We start from the raw sequence: 22040 nt of genomic DNA, 5'->3' as shown, positions 1-22040 counted from the left end.
TCTTCTTTTTATTGTTCTTAGAATTTCCTTTGTATTTGTTTCTTTCCGTGAGCAAAAAATGTCATTCAATATCTTTTGGGACAAATAAAAATTAAATAAATGTGAAATATTCTGAGATTAAGCAGGTAAAAGGCTCCTCAGAAAGCATAAATAACATCTCATTTGACTTACATGCACATATGTTCAAGATCCCTCATTGAAAAATAGTTTACTTTTCTCAAAATGTTTAACTTTAGATATTTTGCTAAGAACTATAGAGTATTTCTGTCCTGTTTTTACATTCTTCACATTTATCTATTTGTGAAGAATGTCTGTCTTTTGCCACTATCACACTCTGATCTATCAGTCCATTTTAAAGGCCCTGCCTTTTCGGCTATTCTGACATGTTTACACTCCGAAACTTTCCTTCTCAAATTTGATGGCGCTATCTTCTTTAATGGTGATTGGAACAATTGCAAAACCTTCTTTTATTCTGTGAAGAATTAATTAAATAAATGTCATGTAAAGTAAATGTGTCCCACTTACTTATACTATATTTAAATTGGTTTAACGTCAATATATTTTAATCTCTTTTGGCACCTCTGTAGGTAATAATTATAATATATATATATATATAATTTTTTTAAATATATATATATATATATAATTTTTTTTAACTAGCGTGGTTGTTTTGGAAAGAGTTTCAGTCTTTGTCGCCATCTAGCGGTCATAGGTAAAACATTGTGCTGCATAAGGTGTTTTATCGGAAAATTAACCTCTGACGCAAGCAGCTCAGTCACAAAAAAAAGGTATTTTCTTTTCGAGACATTATATGCTAATTTTTACTAATACTGTAAATACAAAATAGTGTAAAAACATACACATTTTTAATAGCGATACAAACCAACATTTCCACAAGAAATATATATTTTCACTAACTGTCATGATTCCACCGAAGACGTCCTGTTTTCGGCACAACACCGGATGTTGCGACACAGGAAAAGACCGACAGACGTCATCTTGCTTTCGTCGTAAACATGGCGTCTGTGACAACAGGTGAGAACACCGAGGCCTCGGCGAGATTAATTTAGTACCTCGTAGATACATTTAAATGTTGTGGCTATCATTTGTGTGATACAACTCCCGCATCGGTTTTAAATTTCCACACTGGCTTTTACATCGTTTTTGGAACGTTCGTTAAACAGCTCGTAACCTCTTCCATTCTCCAATGCTAATACGATGCTAACGTTTCTTTATTGCGATTTCAAGCTAGTACTAGTTAATATTCGCTAATAGAGATTAGAGATTAAAATATGTTTGTGCTCGTTTAACATTGAGTAGGGAATTTATTCGAGTTTTTCCCCTAAACAGACACTAACGTTGATTTTAAAAGATAATTCAACCTTTGAATGACACATTCATTCATTCTACTGAAACGGCGCGCTGTGCTGTGATTCTCCATTGTGACTGCGACTGACTTGTAAGGCGCCTGAGTGTCAGATGAGAATTTAGCCACCGTGAGAGTTTCGTCTCGGTGCGGCTGAGTTAATCAGGAGTACAGTTATTGTCCTGGCAGCTGTTGTGCTTCATTCTGTCTCTGTAACTTCAGCCACAAGATGTCTCGTCACTGGTGTTATAAATAACCTCCAGCTGCTCGTGGTCAGCATGTATTAAAACACAGCATGCTGCTGTCACCTCAGATTTATGCCTCATACTGGCGCTTGGTGCCAGGCTTTCACCACTGTAATACTGTCACAAACTGTACATCTTATTCTGCTATTGGAATAATTTGTGGATCGTGTGCTCTGGTTTTAAGCCTCTGTGCTTCATTTATAAAGAACTTCTAGTGCTTTTGCACAGTTGATGAGAAGTTACGCTACTTTAATTACATGTGAAATTAAGTTGGTTTCTGTGACACTTGCAGTAAATGATTTGTAGTTCTATGGATCTTTTCCTGTATTTAAAAAAAGTTGTCTTAATTTTTGTTTACAATTTCAATTTTTTTTTTTTTTTTTTTGAAGCCACTTCAGAGTGGATTCAGTTTTTTAAGGATGCCGGTATCCCTGCTGGACTTGCTGTTAATTATGCAGTTTCCTTTGTGGACAATAGGTAACTTGAAGGTGGTACTTCATAAAACTGATGTTACACATCCTTTACCCTCATCCTTTAATTTACAGCAACACTTTCTGATTTATTTAACCACAGAATTCAGAAGAACATGCTTATGGACCTTAGCAAGGACATCATGATAGACCTGGGGATAACAGTAATTGGTGACGTCATTGCCATTCTTAAACATGCCAAGCAGGTGTACAGGCAGGTGAGGTCAAACCTTCCGTTTTGAAGCTGATTTTTATTTATTTATTTTTTATTCAATTTGATTATATTTGATTAAATATTCTAAATTAAACAAATCAACAAATGCTTTATTAGACAAGCTGTCTTTTGTTTTGTACAATGCTATTTTTCTTTAATTCTTCATAATTTTCTTCTGGTTTAAGGATATGTGCAAAATGGCAACAGAGGCCATCTCCGCAGGACAGACAAGTGTTCAGGCTGAACTCAGAAGAACTGCCAACACACGTTAGTAACAGAAGTCCATTTCTAATATCAACATTTTCTTCCATTCCTTTGTAACTGATGTTTGATGTGGTTGCCATCCCTTAGTCTAAAGCAGAACAATTGAAGCTCATCCATGTGCAGAGAACCCTCTGATGTGTTACTAGTGAAGTTTCATCCCATTCTTAACTGACTTTCTTTTCTTGTCCATTATTTTACTACACATGTTAAGCTGTAATCAGCCCTGCTATAAAGCTGTTGAGCTAACATTTACATTTTTGTGTAAACTAATAATATCAAATAAATTTTTATTACAATATTACAATTAAAAGGCCTTAAATGCATCAAGCTGCAATAAAAAGTGGGACTTGAACTTACAACTGCTAAGAGTTAATTCAGACTAGTGATAATAGTTTTATATAAAGAATCATCGTCGTCGTCTTCCTCCGTTTATCCGGGTCGCGGGGGCAGCATCCCAACTAGGGAGCTCCAGATCGTCCTCTCCCTGGCCACCTCCACCAGCTCCTCCGGTAGGACCCCAAGGCGTTCCCGAACCAGATTGGAGATGTAACCTCTCCTATGTGTCCTGGGTCGACCCGGGGCCTCCTGCCGGCAGGACATGCCTGAAACACCTCCCCGGGGAGGTGTCCAGGAGGCATCCTGACCAGATGCCCAAACCACCTCAACTGCCTCCTTTCGATCCGGAGGAGCAGCGGTTCTACTCCGAGTCCCTCCCGAATGTCCGAGCTCCTCACCCTATCTCTAAGGCTGATCCCGGCCACCCTACGGAGGAAACTCATTTCGGCCGCTTGTATCCGCGATCTCGTTCTTTCGGTCATTACCCAAAGCTCATGACCATAGGTGAGGATTGGGACGTAGATCGACCGGTAAATCGAGAGCCTAGCTTTCTGGCTCAGCTCCCTCTTCACCACGACAGATCGGTTCAGCGTCCGCATCACTGCAGATGCTGAATCAATCCGCCTGTCGATCTCCCAATCCCTCCTACCCTCACTCGTGAACAAGACCCCGAGATACTTAAACTCCTCCACTTGAGGTAGAACCCCTCTCCCGACCCAGAGTTGGCAAGCCACCTTTTTCCGGTCGAGAACCATGGTCTCAGATTTGGAGGTGCTGATCCTCATCCCAGCTGCTTCACACTCGGCCGCGAACCTACCCAGCAAGAGCTGAAGGTCAGAGCTAGATGAAGGTAGGAGGACCACATCATCCGCAAAAAGCAGAGACGAGATTCTCCTGCCACCAAACTCGACACACTCCACACCTGCGCCTAGAAATTCTGTCCATAAAGGGACATACCAGTGTACTTCGGACCCAGCAACACACTCAGACAGAAACTGGTTCACCCGAAAGACAAAACTCCTAAACACAAACTGAACAATGTGGTGTATGCTGTATAGTGCAGCGAGGAATTCCCAGACCTCTACATCGGAGAAACCAAACAGCCACTTCAGATGTGCATGGCACAACATAGAAGAGCCACCTCCATGGGACAGGACTCAGCAGTTCATTTGCGTCTAAAGGACAAAGGTCACTCTTTCGAGGATGCCAACGTTCACATTATGGACAGAGAGGACAGATGGTTTGAAAGAGGAGTAAAGGAAGCCATTTATGTCCACTGTGAGCAACCATCTTTGAACAGAGGCGGTGGTTTACGACACCAACTGTCTGCCATCTATAATCCAGTTTTGAGATCCCTTCCCAGATGCCTCAACGCTCACGCATATCCTGGGCCATCTGACCTCAGGAATTCACGATAGGGTGGGGCCAGGCTTCGCAATGAGCTCACCCGAAACTCTGGCTGAATAGGACGCACACCCACCCTCACACCTTGGCTCATGTGTTTATGTAGAAGATCATCAGGGGGTCTTTTGTTCCCTCTTTGGGGGGAAACTCCCACTGGGTTTGAATCTGGGACTCTCCACCATTTGACCTTAAAACTGAAGAAGCCTCTCGGATGAGAGGTGAAACGTCTTCAAGCAACTCAAAGAAGTCCAGACGCTTTTCTTTCAAAGCTCCTTAGTCTGTCCATAAAGGTTATGAACAGAACCTGTGACAAAGGGCAGCCCTGGCGGAGTCCAACCCTCACCGAGAACAGGTCCGACTTACCACCGGCTATGCGGACCAAACTCACGCTCCTCTGGTAAAGGGACAGAATGGCCCTTAACAAAAGGCCACCCACCTCGTGCGCCTGGGGACACGATCATATGCCTTCTCCAAATCCACAAAACACGTGGATTGGTTGGGCAAACTCCCATGCCCCCTCCATCACCCTTGCAAGGGTATAGAGCTGGTCCACAGTTCCACGGCTAGGAGGCAAACCACATTGCTCCTCCTCAATCTGAGATTCAACTATCGATCGTACCTGTTAGGTATTTTCATTTTCCCATCCAGGGTTACCTGAAGGGAAAGTTCACCTGGAGCAACTCCAGCAAAGGAGAGTATCCAACCCCTCTCAAGAACTTGGGTTCCAGAGCCAATGCTATGTGTCGAGGTGAGTCCGACTATATCTAGCCGGTACCGCTCAACCTCTGCGACAAGCTCCTGCTCCTTCCCTGCCAGCGAGGTGATGTTCCATGTCCCAAAAACCAGTTTTCTTGTCCGGGGATCGGACCGCCAAGGCTCCCGCCTCGGTCTACTACCAGACCACTGGACCCTTCATGTTCCTCCTGCAGGTGGTGGGTCCACAGTTGGATGAGCCCATGTATCCGGTTCGGGCTGGGCCCGGCCAGGCCCCATGGGCAAACATCCGGCCACCAGGCGCTCGCTCACGGGCCCCAACCCCAGGCCTGGCTCTGGGGTGGGACCCCGGTAACCCTCCGGGCTGGGTACTCCGACTCTTTGTTTTTACGTCCATGAAAGATCTTCTGAACCATTCTTTGTCTCACCCTTCATCTAAGACCCATTTGTCATGGGAGACCCTACCAGGGGCACAAAGTGCCCCAGACAACATAACTCCTAGGATCATTAGGGCACTCAAACTCCTCCACCACGATAAGGTGACGGTTCAAGGAGGAATCATTTTTTATGTTTTCAGAATTAAATCATGATGAACGGTGCATCCCAACTGTCTTGTATCATCAGAAAATAACAGGATGAGTTTTGTTTTAAAAAAAAGAGTTTAAATCTCAATGATTGTCTCTGTTTTGTTCCAGCTGCTGCTCGTATGATCGCCAACGCTTTGAGCCACGACTCTCCTCCAGCCACTCCAACCCGCAGATCTGACAGCCGGCTCTCCGTCACCGTGTCCAACTCTCAGGCTAACAAGAATAAAGCAGGTAGCTGGTTGTGGAAATTTCTTTTTTTACATGTTATTTGCTGTTCGTTTTGATTATTTTGTTGATTCTTTTGTTTTGACTCGTCTGTCAGTTTTGAGCCAACCGGCCGATGAAGGCAGCAGTTTGCCAGCAGCGAAGCGCCGTCGTGTCACAGCCGAGATGGAAGGCAAGTACATCGTCAACATGCCTAAAGGCACCACGCCTCGTACACGCCGAATCCTGGCCCAGCAGGCCAAGAAAGGTAGGCCTGGCCCAGTGGTCTCGCCGGCAGTGTGACTGACTAACAACACTAATCAGCAACATTAATCAGCATTCAGACGGTAAATGAAACGTCTCTGGGGTTAAATGAAAGCTTCTAATTCTTGGCTGTAGACGAAGCTTCAGCTAATCAGCTTTACTTACTAATTTACTACTGCCAGTCATGTTTTTCTCCCATCTCTATTTACCTGCTTATAAAAACTGAATTACAAAGATTTTTTTAAGAGGTACACATTTGTTCTTCTATTTTTAAAGAAATGAATAAAGTTACTTGTAACTGCTGCTTTATCAAATGTTGTCAGGGCTTTTCGAGCTTATCTAACTTTATGTAAAGATTCATTATCGTTTAAACACAGACCTAAAGATGAGAACTTGTATTGATAATTAGTGGGATGGCAGCAGGCCACAAATCCTTTTTTTAAATCCAGTCTGGGAATAAAATTGAGATAAATTCAATGAATTCATTAATAATTGGTTGCTTCTATTTTCTAGATTACATGAGTATATTGTCTAAAATTTAATTTGACCTTTGTGTTGATCAAGTTTGAATCTTTTAATTAAATCTGACTTGCCTATGCCCCTCAGATGGATGGATGCATGGATGGCTGGACAGATACATATCTGTCTTGCAGTAAGGATGGCTGGACAGATACATATCTGTCTTGCAGTAAAACTTTTAATATTGAGTCAAAAATAAAATTAGTTTTTATAAAATTTTTAAACATGCTTATAAAGCATGTTTTAAAAGCATACAAAGTCGTAGATGGTACGGTTCCCATCTACCTGAATCCTCTTGCAAAGGCTTACGTCTCGGGCCGGCCGCTCCGGTCATCACAGGATCGTTGGCTAGCAGTGCCTACACCACGCTCAGGACAATCCAGACTCTTCTCATGCATCGTTCCACAAATGTGGAATGACCTACCAAGCACAAGAATAGGGGCTTCCTTTTCGATTTTCAAGAAACTCCTGAAGACCCTGCTCTTCAGAGAGCATCTTCTAAACTAGCACCCTCCCTGCACCCGTCCCCCTCTCTACTGTCCACTCCTTGTTCCTTCCTCTCCATGATTCATCATGCTGCCTCACTGCCACCTGCGACTAACTGGAAATTGGTTGTTGTTGTTGTTGTTGTTGTTGTTGTTGTTGTTATTGTTGTTGTTAGCCTCAAGGGCAACATGCCGATTTTCACTTGTAAGTCGCTTTGGACAAAAGTGTCTGTTAAATACATAAACATATAAAACAAACATTGCATTCTCATTTAGTAAATATTGAACCCATAGCATTTAAAATAAGTACATTCTCTTCACTCTGACTTATCTGATCAGAGCAATTCTGAACTTTATTGAATATATTAGATCTTTCTCCAAACCAAAACCAAACTAATCACACTCAGATGTCTCATTTATGTAAACTATTTGCTTTTTTGGTTTTTAAAGGTTTGAAGCGTACCTCAGTGTTTGAACGACTCGGAGCCGAATCGATGGCAGACACGACGACCAATAATAACAAAGTGAGGCTGGTTAATGTGTCTTCAGTCTTATTGTCTGTAATGAATACCAGTATAAAATACAATGTATGTTCTGGTGTTTTGGCAGCCCACTGGTGTGTTCAGTCGCCTTGATGGAGGGGATGAAAACGGCGTGCTGAAGTCCGGAAGTACAGCAGCATACATGGATGAAGATGATGAGGACAGCAATGAAGAAGGCTCTGTACTTCAGTACGCTGGAGTCCTGAAGACCATTCCATCCAAGAAAAAAGCATCTAAAAGAGCAGCGCCCACCGCCCTGCGACGACTAGGAGGAAAATTCAAACAACCTCCCTCTGACATCCCCACCTCTTCCTCTGCCTCCTCCCTGAAGAGCCACCCCGCTGCCAAAATCAGTGTTCTCCAGAGACTGGGCAAGCCCCTTTCTACTAACGAATCTGTGTCTGCAACACCTGCAGACACTCAGGACAACAGAGTGACGAGCACCAGGTCCAGAGCACCAGGCAAATCCTCGATAGCGAGCTGCAAAGTCAGCAGCAGCACTGGGGCTGGGGGGGCAGCAGCAGGAGTTGGGGAGCCAGGAGGCGCCAAGATGGACGTCAAGGCTGTCAGTGTTTTTAAGAGACTTGGCAGCAAGAAACCTTAACACACACACACTCTGGAAATGATTCACTCCTTGTGTTCATCCTTTTTCCTGTTGGTGTCATCACTGCTTTTGGTTTCATGCAGGACTGCAGGTAAAACTAGTAACTAGAGATTAGCTTTGTTATTGTTTTATGCCGGGGTAGATGCGATAGGTCCCTCCATCTTTTTATTAAACAGTTTAAGCCTTGCTGCCATAACTTTAGTTTAGTGTCTTTAAATGATCTGCATTTGTTGCTCAAGCTGTCGTCTTTTAAAGACATTTTTATTTATCATGTTTTACAGGTTTGTTATGAGCTTAAGGAAAGAGCATGATGTCAGCCAAATGGTCACGATGGTGCTTACAAATATTTCCATTAACACCACAGGTGCTGCTGTTGTGTGCACTTCCTGTTGTTGATTCTTCTTGATGGACAGTTTTGTGACCTTTGCTTGAATTTTAAATATTTCTTTAAAAAAAATGTGCAAATCAAAAGCAAAACATAGGAGTTGGGCAGAGTCCAAGAAATGAAATGGTTGTAGATCGTTATTTTCGACCTAAACGTCCCTCCTGGGTGATGTCCGTAAAATAGGAAGTGGTGTCTTGTGAGCAAAAGAAATGCAGATGAACCTCTAGAATAAAAACCCAACCCTCTGTCTCTGTGCTTTGTTTAGAAGTTACAGCATTTAATCATAATGAGTTAGATTAATGAAGCTTCTCAAAGACCCTTTACAAAGAATCCATTATTCACTCACTCATCACACTAAGATGGTGATGGTACACTACACTACCTCCTCAAACCTCATTCCCACAACAGCACAGATCAGTTTCTGTCTGTTAAATATTATTTAATATAGATTTAGCTAAAAGATGGGGACTGAACTGGCTCTGCTGTTTATGCCTGCTTAGGGGCTGGAGATGACTGCATAAAAGCCCCACATTCACTCCAAGCTTGATACGTTGTGAATATATTCAATAAAAAGGAAAACACCATCAACTGGGATGCTTTTTAAAGGACATTTGGAAAGGTCATAGAATCCATGTCTGTGACACCTGCAGCTTTCGTATCTGACAGCAAAGCTGTTTCCGTCTTTCTCCATTAAGCAGCATCTTCGTTAATACATCAATCTTTTACACCTCCTGAGGAAAATGACAATAATGGTAAAAGATATACAAGTTTTTAAGATGGTAATGCTAAACAACAAATGCTATAATAGTGTTTACTGCAAGTTTACCATTAAACAAGTCAATTCTACACTCAAAAATATAAACACACCTTTGTTTCTGCTCCGATTTTTCATGAGATGGACTTAAAGATCTAAAATTCATTCCAGATACACAATATTACCATTTCTCTCAAACATTGTTCACAAATCAGTCTAAATGTGTGATAGTGAGCACCTATGCTTTGCTGAGAATCCATCCCACCTCACAGGTGTGCCACATCAAGATGCTGATCTGACATCATGAGTAGTGCACAGGTGTACCTTATACTGCCGATAATAAAAGGCCACCCTAGAATGTGCAGTTTTTTGCTTTATTGGGGGTCTGGGGACTCAGAACCGGTCAGTATCTGGTTTGACCACCATTTGCCTCATGCAGTGCAACACATCTTCGCATTGAGTTTATCAAATTGTCAATTGTGGCCTGTGGAATGTTGGCCCACTCCTCTTCAATGGCTGTGCGAAGTTGTTGGATATTAGTGGGAACTGGTACACGCCGTCGTATACGCAAGTCAAGCACATCCCAAGCATGCTCAATGGGTGACATGTCGGGTGAGTATGCTGGCCATGCAAGAACTGGGACATTTTCAGCTTCCACGAATTGTGTACAGATCCTTGCAACATGGGGATGTGCATTATCTTGCTGAAACATGAGGTGATGCTCAAGGATGTACGGCACAACAATGGGCCTCAGGATCTCATCACGGTATCTCTGTGCATTCAAAATGCCATCAATAAAATGCACCTGTGTTCTTCGTCCATAACAGATGCCTGCCCATACCATAACCCCACCACCACCATGGGCCACTCGAACCACAACATTGACATCAGCAAAGCGCTCACCCACACGACGCCAAACACGCTGTCTGCTATCTGCCCTGAACAATGTAAACAGAGATTCATCTGTGAAGAGAACACCTCTCCAACGTGCCAGACACCATCGAATGTGAGCATTTGCCCACTCAAGTCTATTATGGCGACGAGCTGGAGTCGGGTCAAGACCCCGATGAGGACGACGAGAATGCAATTGAGCTTCCCTGAGACGGTTTCTGCAGAAATTGTTTGGTTATGCAAACCAATTGTTTCAGCAGCTGTCTGAGTGGCTGGTCACAGACGATCTTGGAGGTGAACCTGCTGGATGTGGAGTTCCTGGGCTGGTGTGGTTACACGTCGTCTGCGGTTGTGAGGCCGGTTGGATGTACTGCCATATTCTCTGAAATGCCTTTGGAGACGGCTTATGGTGGAGAAATGAGCATTCAATGCATGAGCAACAGATCTGGTTGACAATCCTGCTGTCAGCATGCCAATTGCACGCTCCCTCAATGCTTGTGGCATTTTGCTGTGAGACAAAACTGCACATTCCAGGGTGGCCTTTTATTGTGGGCAGTATAAGGTACCCCTGTGCACTACTCATGTCAGATCAGCATCTTGATGTGGCACACCTGTGAGGTGGGATGGATTCTCAGCAAAGCACAGGTGCTCACTATCACACATTTAGACTGATTTGTGAACAATGTTTGAGAGAAATGGTAATATTGTGTATCTGGAATGAATTTTAGATCTTTAAGTCCATCTCATGAAAAATCGGAGCAGAAACAAAGGTGTGTTTATATTTTTGTTCCGTGTAATTTAATGTAATTCTGTTTTTAGCTTTTGTTTCATAAAATCAGCCATCCAAATACATAGTCAACACAATGACGAAACAATGAAGATACTAAAACATGATACAAATGTAAATTATGTAAAACCATTCAAGAAGAGATAATTCAATATATTTGTGAAGATGTAAAATTGAAAAAAAAATCTCTACAGGGAAACAGCAAATGGAAAGGACACGCTAAGTGTGCAAATTGAAAACAATATTTACATCTGTTGAATTTTTTACTTTTGTTTTTCTGTCTCATGATTTGAAAGGAGGGGCCTTGTGCCTTCCTCCCTCCTTAAATTAACCACACCCGTGAGACGAAAGAACCCAGAAATGTGCTGAAATTACCTGGCTGCCACCCTTAAATCTCTCATTTTTATTGTGGTCTCAGCATGGAATGTGCTTCTGGGGTTCCGTACTGTTGTCAAGCACAATGTGTGTAACATCAAGTCCACTTGAGGGCGCCGTACTCTCTTAATGTAGCCCTCCTTCTGGTCATCTGTAGAAAGAACATTTCATCTAGCCTTTTTGTCACCTTTTCAAATGGGTCAACTGTCTACAATTTAATCTATGAATATTGTTAGATTTCTAAAAAAAATTAAAAGATCTTAAGTCGAAAGTCGAAACACAGAAACATGACGAGAAAAAGGGGGTGTTAGGTAATTAGTATTTGGATAACTGTTGTTAAATAGCCTATGTGTAATTCTGATTGTGGATTAGACATCTCCATCTAAAATAGTAATTTATTACTTAGATAACTATGGATATTTTAAAAAGGTTTATAATTCCAAGGACCTTGACTTATTTTTATGAACACAATTTCAATAAATGTTAGTGGAGAGATCATTTTAACCTCTAAGACCCTGTTACCACGTGTGTGAACATTGCCTCTTTGCGTTATATTCTATTAGGTTTAACTTTGTCCTTTTTACAGATAGTTGATACTGACATTAAGTTTAAAGATGTTCTTTCTTTCTTTCTTTCTTTCTTTCTTTCTTTCTTTCTTTCTTTCTTTCTTTCTTGTTTTGTTCACGCTCATGAGAGTCAACTAATCTGTAATGCTTAGATTGAATTTTTATACATTTAAATCCCAGAGGAGGTTGTAGTTTTAATTCTAACAACTAGACCGTTTGGAAAAATGAAAACTTAATTATAAGATTATTGGATTGAGGATCCCAGACGGTTTGAATGTATGTCACAACGGCATGCTATAAATTCTTTATCTTGTGAAGATATCTGCTGAACTCATCAGGCGCTTCACGTTGATGTTCAGACTGCAGGTATTAAAGTGGAAGCTCCATTTTTTATTTGTAATTTTTAATCAGTTTCGAACAATAACAGTAAATTGTGTTACACCAGACTTTTCACGTTATTAAAAAGGGTCACTATGCTAATCAATAAAGGTCAGATATGAATATGTATGTTTTAAATCAATACGATCATGATTAGAAGAACTGTTGAGCTTGAAAAGATCATTTCCACGTGTTTTTTTTGCAGGGGTTGCCTGTGAAGTCTTGTCTGCAGTAACGCCTCACGACTTCGTTTTTTAAACTCCCACAATGCTGTGCGCGCGAGGGGTTCGTGTGTGAGCGCTGTCTGTGGTGCTGAAGCTGCGCGTGCCTTTAAAGGTTGCTAGCGTCCACGCGAGCATCGTTCTGCTAGCGGAGCAGAAAACCAGGAATTGAGTTTTCCATGGTCAGAAATTGGAATACTGGACTTTTGGAAATTCAGGATATTTTCACTTCTTAAAGTATATTTGTTTCTTTTTTAAAACAGGAAGTATTTAAAATTGAAAGCTCAAGAAGCGGAGGACGAGTCCGAATCGTTTTATCGTCTGTTCTTCGACGCTTGTCGTCTCTCCGGTGCCACCGCCTGCCTGCCCAGCAGTCTATGCGTCCCAAGCGTGCCTTTATGCACAGCACGCTTCTCCGGTCCTCCCCGACAAAACACACCTACGTCTCCGAGCATTATGCCCCGCTTCAGCTGCGTTCACTGAGAGACATGGAAGCCAAACAACATCATATAAAAAGCCTCAAAAGCTACCCGGAGACCGGCGGCCGGAGCCTGGCTGCAGCCGCCGGAGAAGACGGAGGAGGAGGCGGCGGTGGCGGGTATCGAGTCGGCTCAGCGGAAATGGAGATGGAGCTAAAGATCCAGAAAGCCATCGACTTCAAAGTGGAGGGTAACCGCTGCTATAAGGAGAAGAAATTTCGGGAGGCGATAGGCAAGTACCACCGGGCGCTGCTCCAGCTGAAAGGGGTTCACGTTGTCGACGGGACGACGGGCTCCGAGGTGAACCTGCTCAACCAAGCCGCGGCGAAACTGACCGAGGAGCAGCGGAGAGCCGTGGAGAGCACGGAGATCGAGTGCTACGATAGCCTGACAGGTGAGCGGTGTCGGTGTGAGCACCCAGACCTCATGCTGACAGGCAGCACCGCTCCGGTTCACCGGGTTCAGTAGTGGGCTGTGTGGGTGCTGGCTGTCTCTAGCGCAGACTCAGGACTGAGGATGCTGAGCGGTGGGAGCGCAGGCAGCAGCTTGTTGTTTTGGGAGAGGACATGTTGTTCTGATTTGATTAAAGATTGGCGCCACCAGTGCATCGTTTACCCAAACGGAACCATTTCTAACCACTATCTGCTACACCTCTCACACGGCCTTTCAGGAGCTCTGCTTTGGGTTTTCTTGTGGAGTCATGACAGTGGGGAAGGGTGCTAGGTTGAGGGTTTTCAGTGGCACCAAATTTCAGATTTACTGCATGTTTTCAGAGCTCTTTTTTGTCCAGTTTGCGTTAAACGGGTATATAGTTCCTCCATATTACAGGGCAGCTGCTTTAATATTAAAAATAATTATCAAGACCTTTAACCTTTAAGTTAATCACATGTATTTGGTGCAACTGTTTTAATTAAAATGCTTCATCTTCTTATTGCTATGGCTTAAAATTATGCTTTGCTTGGCTTGAGTGACACACTTGTTAATCAAATGTTCATTTTAAAATAGATCTGACCATTGCCTATAGTTCATATTAAAGCTTTGGTTTTGTGAACTGTTCTTTGTGTGAAAATCCATATTTCTGCCTTGTTGTCAAATTTGGTTAATTCTTTCTTTTAACTGCAACATTTAGGTTATTATTTAAAATGAGTGGTGTTAGACTATGACTTTTATAATGAGATAAATTATGTCAGAAAATAATAATCTTTTGTTTGTGCATTCAGACAAGTCAAAACTGAACAGAAAGAACAGGAGAAACAACAAATCTGAATGCAACACAAACAGGAAATCATGTTCAGTGCTGGCATCTTGAGTGAACTTGGACCACTAGTGACTAATTATGTGCACTACACATGATATATTCTATTATTTATAAGACATCACATCCTGATGGTGTCCCTGGTTGTTGAGCATTCTCTCTTGGTCGTGAGCAAGGCACTGTCCTGTCAGTTTGCCATGATACATTGAAGGTTACCTATTCTGTGCAGCATTCCGGACCAGTCTGGAGCTGGAGGATACTGAAGTGTGAAGGGAAGATGAGGAAGAACGAGGGAAAGTGGGATGACTTGAGAATCAGAATAAGGAGAAAGAGAAAAGAAGAAATTGGAGTAAATGGTAGACTTAAAGCAAGTAATTTGAAATGGCATAAAAAAAGTGAATGTAAAAATGAAGAGCAGTGGAAAAAAGGGACAAAGGTCTACATTTACCATGGCAACCATAAATGGCCTTTTCTCATTATTGTATCAATATTATTTAGACCAAGATAACATAACAAATTCCATGTAAACATAACATCAATAGGGTAAAAGTAAACACAAATGCATGCACACACACACAAATAATAGTAATTTTAATAAATAAACATTCATCCTCATCCCTCACTGGTGATTCGTGCGTGCATGTGTGTGGAAACACAGAAATTAAAGGTGCAGTATGTAAGAACATAGTGAGAATTTTACAGCGAGAAAATCCCGAAAGAGTTTAAAGTTTCAGTCATTTTGGAAGAAAGGTTATACTGAAACTTTTTCATATCCAGCTGCTGCAGGGATTTTCAGTTTGTCTCCTTTCAAAACCAAGGAAGGAGGGGCGTAACTACTGTTTACCATCAGTGAATGAGGGGTTGCCATGTCTCCTGTAAGCTAATACTGCAGCACCGACAATTGTGATTTGACAATGGCTGGCAGAAAGCTCCAGAGTTGTTTAAAGTGGTTGAAGTAACCAAATTCGTTTTTACTTCATTTGTGCATGATGCACTTTTAAGTTTTGCATTTTTTAAAGCACAAATATGTTATATAAACAAAGTTAATGCACATTTCATTCAAGGTGATGCCTGAGGCAATCCCATGTGAAGTTCAAAACCCAAATTGCATGCAGACAGTACTTAAAAAATGGTGTTAGCTTAGTATGAGTATTTGGTGTTCAGTTATGAGGTTTACATGTTTGAAGCAGAAGTCACAAATTAGTCTTTTTGGTCAATTTCGGCACAAATTCTCATAAAACTGTTGTAAGAATGGTTGAAATAATGAAACAATGTTGTTTTGCAGCAGCCGAGCTACATTTAGCTGGCATTTGCCCTCCTTTTCACACAAGTAGATGTCTAATTATCTAAAATAAATATGGACAGTCTAATTCCAATATAACCCGATAATGTGTATATTATTATTAGCTAAAAAGAGACATCCTGCTTTAAAAAGTAATCTATAAAACTAAACCAGTTTTAGTTTTCCATTTGGTTCTGAAAATGTTTTCAGTAGGTTTACAAACTTTTTGTGGAGCCAACATGCTATAAACGAGTAAATACTTGTTTTGGACAGCGGTCTTTAATCAGACCAGTCATAAGATTTGTCTTTTACGGAGTGTGTAGGGGCCTAAAAGAATCTGGGTCTAATGCTTTTAGTTCCAGTGAGAAGCTTCATAGCAAGCAGAATGAGATGAGCCCGTATTTATTTTATTAATGCAAAAGTACCCTAGTGGAGTCTCTTAAAATATACAAAACTGGAAGTGAGTGTAATAGGTGGCCTTTATATAGGTTAAGTAATTCCATTAATCAGCTGAGCAGCATGGTTTCTGTGACGGGAGTAACCAGTGCATTTATTAAAGGGCTATTTTAAGCTGTGAATTAATACATATTTTGTTTGCATCAGTGGGAAGGTGCATACAATAAGGATTTTATGGTGCTAAAGGGACATATTTACAAAACAACTGCAATTATTTTTTTTGCACAATTTGTGTCAAAATGATTTTAAAAACTCTAAACAAGTTTCCCAAGAATATGTTTAGATTTCTTTTTACTGGAATTGTTGCTTTTGTCCTGAGACAGAATGACCTTTAAGCTGTAACATGACATTCTGAACTCTTAAATGATTTAATATGAATCATAAACTGTCTTTAGGTTGAGAATAGTTATTAAGATATTCCTAAAAACAACATAGAGCATGAATGTCAAATGATTTTAATCTTCTGCAACAGACATTGATTTTAAAGTTCATTTTTTAAATATAGAGGCCTAAAAAATATCCAACAGAACAAGACAGATGTCAAAGTAAAGATTGAGGCTTCAAAGACTGAATCCACTAGCAGAATAAAATATTTAGGACACTGTCATGGAAAGGTTTTTGGCACAAGAGTTGGTGATGTTTCAGTGACAGTTAAGGCTCTTCCTAAAAGACATGACAGAAAATATCAATAAGCGTTTTTGTGCTGTTGTGAAAAGTGCTTTATAAAACCTATGTGTTACTATTAATAATTCAGAACAGCCAAGGTCACTTGACAGAAAATACTATCAAAAAATACATTAAAACAGCAATAAAGCAACAATAAAACGCAAAGAAGATAAAACAAAGAGAAACAGTTCAATAAAATCAGAGGTCATAGGCAGATTTAAACATGTGTGTTCTGAGTCTGGTTTTGAAAAGGGTGAAACTGTCGATGTTCCTGATGTCTGGGGGGAGAGAGTTCCAGAGACGGGGAGCAGAGCGGCTGAAAGCTCTGCTCCCCATGGTAGTGAGACGGGCAGAGGGAACAGCAAGATGGATGGAGGAAGACGATCTGAGAGAACGGGAAGGGGTGTTAATACTTTTAAAGTCTAAGATATATGGAGGAGAGAGGTTATGGATGGCTTTGAAGGTATGGAGGAGAATTTTGAAGATGGACCTGAATTTAACTGGGAGCCAGTGAAGCTGCTGGAGAACTGGGGTGATGTGGTGAAAAGAAGGGGTTCTGGTGATAATACGGGCTGCTGAATTCTGGACCAGTTGCAGTTTATGAAGGAGTTTGTCGGGGAGACCATAAAGAAGTGAATTGCAATAATCGAGACGGGAGGTGACAAGGCTGTGGACAAGAATGGCGTCAGTGTGAGGGGTAAGGGAGGGGCGGAGACGGTTCATGGATCGTAGATGGAAGTATGCTGACCGAATTATGTTATTAATGTGAGCTCGGAAAGAAAGTGAGCTGTCAAGGATGACACCCAGACTCTTGACCTGAGGGGAGGGGGAGACTGTGGCACTGTCAGTAGTTAAGGAAAAACTGTCAGATTTGGAGATGGTGGATTTGGTACCAACAAGAAGTTCAGTTTTATTGCCATTGAGTTTGAGGAAATTAGAGGTGAACCAGGATTTGATTTCTGAGAGGCAGAGGGTAAGGGAGGATGGTGGGAGAGTTGAGTTGGGTTTACTGGAAATGTAAAGCTGGGTGTCATCCGCGAAGTAGTGAAACTGGATATTGAATTTGCGGAAGATATTGCCGATAGGGAGGAGATAGACCATGAAGAGGAGGGGTCCCAGGACAGAGCCCTGGGGCACGCCTGACTTGACTGGGGAGGGTTTTGAGGAAAAGGACTTTAACTGGATGAACTGAGTGCAGCCAGTAAGGTAAGATTGAAACCAGCGAAGGGGGGTGTGAGTGATGCCTAAGGAAGAGAGTCTATTAAGGAGGATAGGAAGAGAAATGGTGTCAAAGGCCACTATTATTATTATTATTATTATTATTATTATTATTATTATTATTATTATTGTATATTTGTATGCTTTCACTGAAGTGCCAGAATCAATCCATGCTTCTAAGGCAGTTTCAGGTTAGTTTATGGAAAGCGTCCTTCTGATGATGTGGGCACTTCCGAGAAGAACAATCTTCTGGATTTCTTGGACAGTTGGGTTTCCAGGAATCTTTTTTGTTCTCTTTTCCAGTCCCTTCTTGATGAGGCCAAGTGCACCCACTACAACGGGTATTGTTGTTGTCTTCATCCCCCACATTCTTGTGACTTCTATTTCCAGGTCCTTGTACTTTGATAGCTTTTCAAGCTCCTTGGTGGTGACATTTTTTTTCAGATGGGATGGTCATGTCAATCATGAGGCAGGTCTTCTCTTCTTTGTTTTTGATGATTACTTCTGGTCTGTTGGCCATGATTTCTCTGTCTGTGTTGATTGGCATGTCCCACAACACTGTGATGTTGTTGTTTTCGGTCACGGTTGGTGGTCATACCACTTATCTGCAGCTGGTAGATGGAAATGCTTGCAGATTTTCCAGTGGATATAGCTTGCTGCCCTGTCATGTCTGTGGATGTACTCAATTCTGGCTTGAGTGGGGCAGCCTGAGAGAATGTGGTCAATGGTTTCTTAATATTGGCTGCACATTCTACACATGGGGTCTGTTCCATCTTTCATGATCTTGTGGTGGTATGATCTCGATGACAGGCTCTGGTCTTGTGCTGCTATCAACAATCCTTCAGTTTCTGCCTTCAGTCCTGCACTGTGTAGCCACTGATGAGTATGATCTTGTTCTATGTCTGCTTTTTTACTCTCAAGGGTTATTGCCCATGCATTGGTTTTTCCTCCCATGTTTTTCTCATCCTCCTTCGGGCCCATTTCTTTGCCTCCCTTTTGGTCCTCTTGGCAAAGCTTGTTACTGTTACTTTCTTTTTTGCCACATGTGGGATGTTTTGTTCCTGTTTTGTTAACAGAGTACAGCTTCTTGCGAGCTTCATGTTGACAAACGAGGATCAGTAGGGCATCGTCTGTTGTTTCAAGGTAGGTTTTCAATGCCATTGTTGTTGTTTTGTAAGCCTTCTCAAGTTGGGTAAGTCCTCTGCCACCAATCTGTCTTGGTAGATACATTCTTTCAACATCCGCTTTTGGGTGGTGCATTCTTTCAGAAGTCAGCAATTTTCTGGTCGGTGTCTAGTTTCTTTACTTCTTTAAGTTGCCAGCTGATGATATTAAAACTGTATGTAACCGTTGGAACAGCTAAAATGTTGATGGCTTTGATCTTATTTGCAGCATTAAGTTCACTCTTGATGACAAGCCTAACTCTTCTGTAGTACTCTTTTTTGACTTTTTCTTTCATGGTAGCATGTTGTAGAGCCCTGCAGTGAAGCCCTAGGCCCTCGGGCCGGGCTTCGGGCCAACGACTGTGAAATTACCTCGGACACGGGCCGGGCCCCTTTATTTTTAATCGAATTCATAAAAAAATTGAAACACAAACGCAGCAGTAGAGCCCTTCGCGGGACTGTTTTCTTCATCCCGCTCCTGCCCGCTCCCGCTGAATTTCTGACCATTACCGCCTGCAACTGCAACTGCAACGTGTGTGTTACACTCCCGCCCGCAACCGCAAAACTCAGAGAAATGATTACCTCACAATAAAAGAGATGTATTGAGTTTGCGTCCTCTCTGGTTCTGGAGAAAACATGTCACAACCCGCGGCTCTTCCATCCATCTGATGCGGCTCTCTGTGCTTGTAAAATAATGAATGGATATTTAAATAAAATGCTTTATATTTTACTGAATTAATTTTATATCTGTAAGTCAATTCTATGTAAAGATTGTCTGCGTAAACCTGAACAGGTCCAACCCGGTCTTACTGTGAGACCGGGTTGACGCGTCACGCTTGTGCGTAATCATATGCGCTTTCTGAGCTGAAGATGTCAGATTCTGGGATTCTCCTCAGACGGCTCCTGGATGCGTTGCCAAATTGGAGACAGGAACAAGCACTATTCAGCCAAAGTTTCATAATCAGGGAACATTTTCTAAGTGACAAGTCTCTCTGAGAGACAGGGTTTGGAAAACACTCGCTTCAGTGGAAGGAACCTTCCCGCATGCGCTCTGGTTCTGCGACGCACTCCAAGCCAATCTCCACAACTTCAGCTCGTTGTGCACATATGCGCTGACAGCAAGCTGCGCTGAGCAGCTCAGATGTTCAGATAGGAATCTTTTAGCTACATCTGCAATGTGCGTAACGAATAAAATGTCAGTTCGTCTGCATGCGTCAGGGTAATTCTTTCTATTATTTCTCCGTCAAAATAAACCGTCAAATACGGGAACTGTCTGGTCAACACAAGCCCTGCTTTTGACTGTTTTGTTTTCTTGTGAAAATTGTTGGAAAGAGATCAAATTTAACTTGATTACCACCAGAGCCTGCGCTGTTATCTCCATGACGGTAAACGAGGGAAAAACAAATTGAATGGATCCTGCACGTCTTTTAACACATTGGTCAGGATTGACGCACTTTGTTTTCATTTAGTTGGTTAAAAAAAGTCGGGCTCGGGTCGGGCCAGAGAATCCTGAAAACCTTTTCGGGCCGGGTCGGGCTGGGGCTCCACCCTCTCGGGCTGGGCCGGACACGGGCTCAGATTTTAGGCCCGTGCAGGGCTCTAACATGTTGTATTCCATCTCCTTCATTAACCCCAAGATATTTGTATGTATTCTCTTGATTGAGCTCCATTATGACAGTCTCTTGGTCCAATTGTATGTTTGATGTTGATGTGAGTTTTCCATTTTTGAATGTAGCCTTTGCACATTTGTCAAGTCCAAATTGCATGCAGATGTCATCACTGAAGAGCTTGACTATTTGCAGTAGTCCCTCTTGTTGATTATCATTTTTGGCATAGGTCTTCAGATCATCCATGTAAAAAAGGTGGTTGATCTTCTTACCTTGAACCTAACATCCATGTTCACTTTTGTTTAGCATGGTGCTGAGTGGGGCTATACATAGACAGAAAAGGAGAAGTGATAGTGAGTCTCCTTGAAAGATACCACACCTCACTTTTATTGGTCTTGTGTTGATGGATCCTTCCTCATAAGTGAGCATCATAGTGGTCCTCCATGACTCCATACTTGTCTTCATGAAGTTGATGAGAGTTGGTGAGATTCTATGAAGTTCCATTACTTTGAGGATCCATGAGTGTGGTACACTGTCGAAGGCTTTCCTGTAGTCTATCCATGCTGTACTCAGGTTTTTCTTCTTCCCCTTGCTGTCTTCCAGAATCATCTTGTTGATCAGGAGTTGGTCTTTGCTTCCATAACTTCCTCTCTTACAGCCATTCTTCTTCTTCTTCTTCTTCTTCTTCTTCTTCTTCTTCTTCTTCTTCTTCTTCTTCTTCTTCTTCTTCTTCTTCTTCTTCTTCTTGTTGTTGTTGTTGTTGTTGTTATAAATAAACAAGCAATATAATAAAAATAATTTCTTCAAATGTTTACAGTAAAATATTTGGCTTGGGTTGTGAGTGTTGGTGGTCACTAAGGGTTAGGGTGAGAAGCTGCCGTTTCATAGGCTGTCTGTCTTTAGCTCTGGCGTTTGACACGATAGCAACAAGCACACCAGAGCTGGTCACATGTATGAGATAGACTGCATGTTTGTAGCTGTGTGTGTGTATGCATGTGTGTTTGTGAGAAGAAAAGTTGCTTTTAGCACAGTTTGTTCTGTCATTCTGACATTGTTAAATTAGTTTAAACTGTGTGTGTGTGTGTGTGTGTGTGTGTGTGTGTGTGTGTGTGTGTGTGTGTGTGTGTGTGTGTGTGTGTGTGTGTGTGTGTGTGATAATGTGAGAGTGTTTTCTTACCTTTCTTGACTTTGTTATGGTGACAAAAAGCTCCCGTAGTTGCACGTGTTCTTGCATTTGCGGAAAAAGGTTACATTCAGCAAGCAAACACTTCATCCATCCATCCATCCATCTTATCAGCAAATTGCTTTTGTGTCCTTCAGAAAGTGCCAGGAGATTAAA

General features: G+C 41.9%; 2 protein-coding genes across 3 annotated transcripts in view; both read left to right on the top strand.

Moving 5' to 3' along the window:
- Window positions 1-927: 927 nt before the first annotated feature.
- On the top strand, window positions 928-8848 carry c13h19orf47 (chromosome 13 C19orf47 homolog). Of its 2 annotated transcripts, none has more exons than XM_015951435.3 (8): window positions 928-1035; window positions 2001-2088; window positions 2185-2299; window positions 2481-2562; window positions 5709-5831; window positions 5923-5997; window positions 7523-7596; window positions 7682-8848. In XM_015951435.3, the coding sequence occupies exons 1-8, from the start codon at window positions 1017-1019 to the stop codon at window positions 8216-8218; spliced, it is 1113 nt and encodes a 370-aa protein (XP_015806921.1). In that variant the 5' UTR covers window positions 928-1016; the 3' UTR covers window positions 8219-8848. The 2 variants fall into 2 exon arrangements, with proteins under 2 accessions (XP_015806921.1, XP_015806920.1); XM_015951434.3 differs by having other exon boundaries at window positions 5923-6072.
- Window positions 8849-12619: 3771 nt separating this feature from the next.
- Window positions 12620-22040, top strand: part of ttc9b (tetratricopeptide repeat domain 9B) — a 23052-nt gene continuing 13631 nt past the window's right edge. The window contains exons 1-2 of the mRNA XM_015951437.3: window positions 12620-12757; window positions 12839-13448. Coding sequence (XP_015806923.1) covers window positions 12755-12757; window positions 12839-13448 — 613 coding nt within the window. The 5' untranslated portion in view covers window positions 12620-12754. The remainder of the gene's footprint in view (window positions 12758-12838; window positions 13449-22040) is intronic.

This window comes from Nothobranchius furzeri, chromosome 13 (assembly GCF_043380555.1).
Source record: "Nothobranchius furzeri strain GRZ-AD chromosome 13, NfurGRZ-RIMD1, whole genome shotgun sequence".
Lineage (NCBI taxonomy): Eukaryota > Metazoa > Chordata > Actinopteri > Cyprinodontiformes > Nothobranchiidae > Nothobranchius > Nothobranchius furzeri.
The sequence above is the reverse complement of the archived record's forward strand: the minus strand, read 5'-3'. Positions and strand labels throughout refer to the sequence as shown.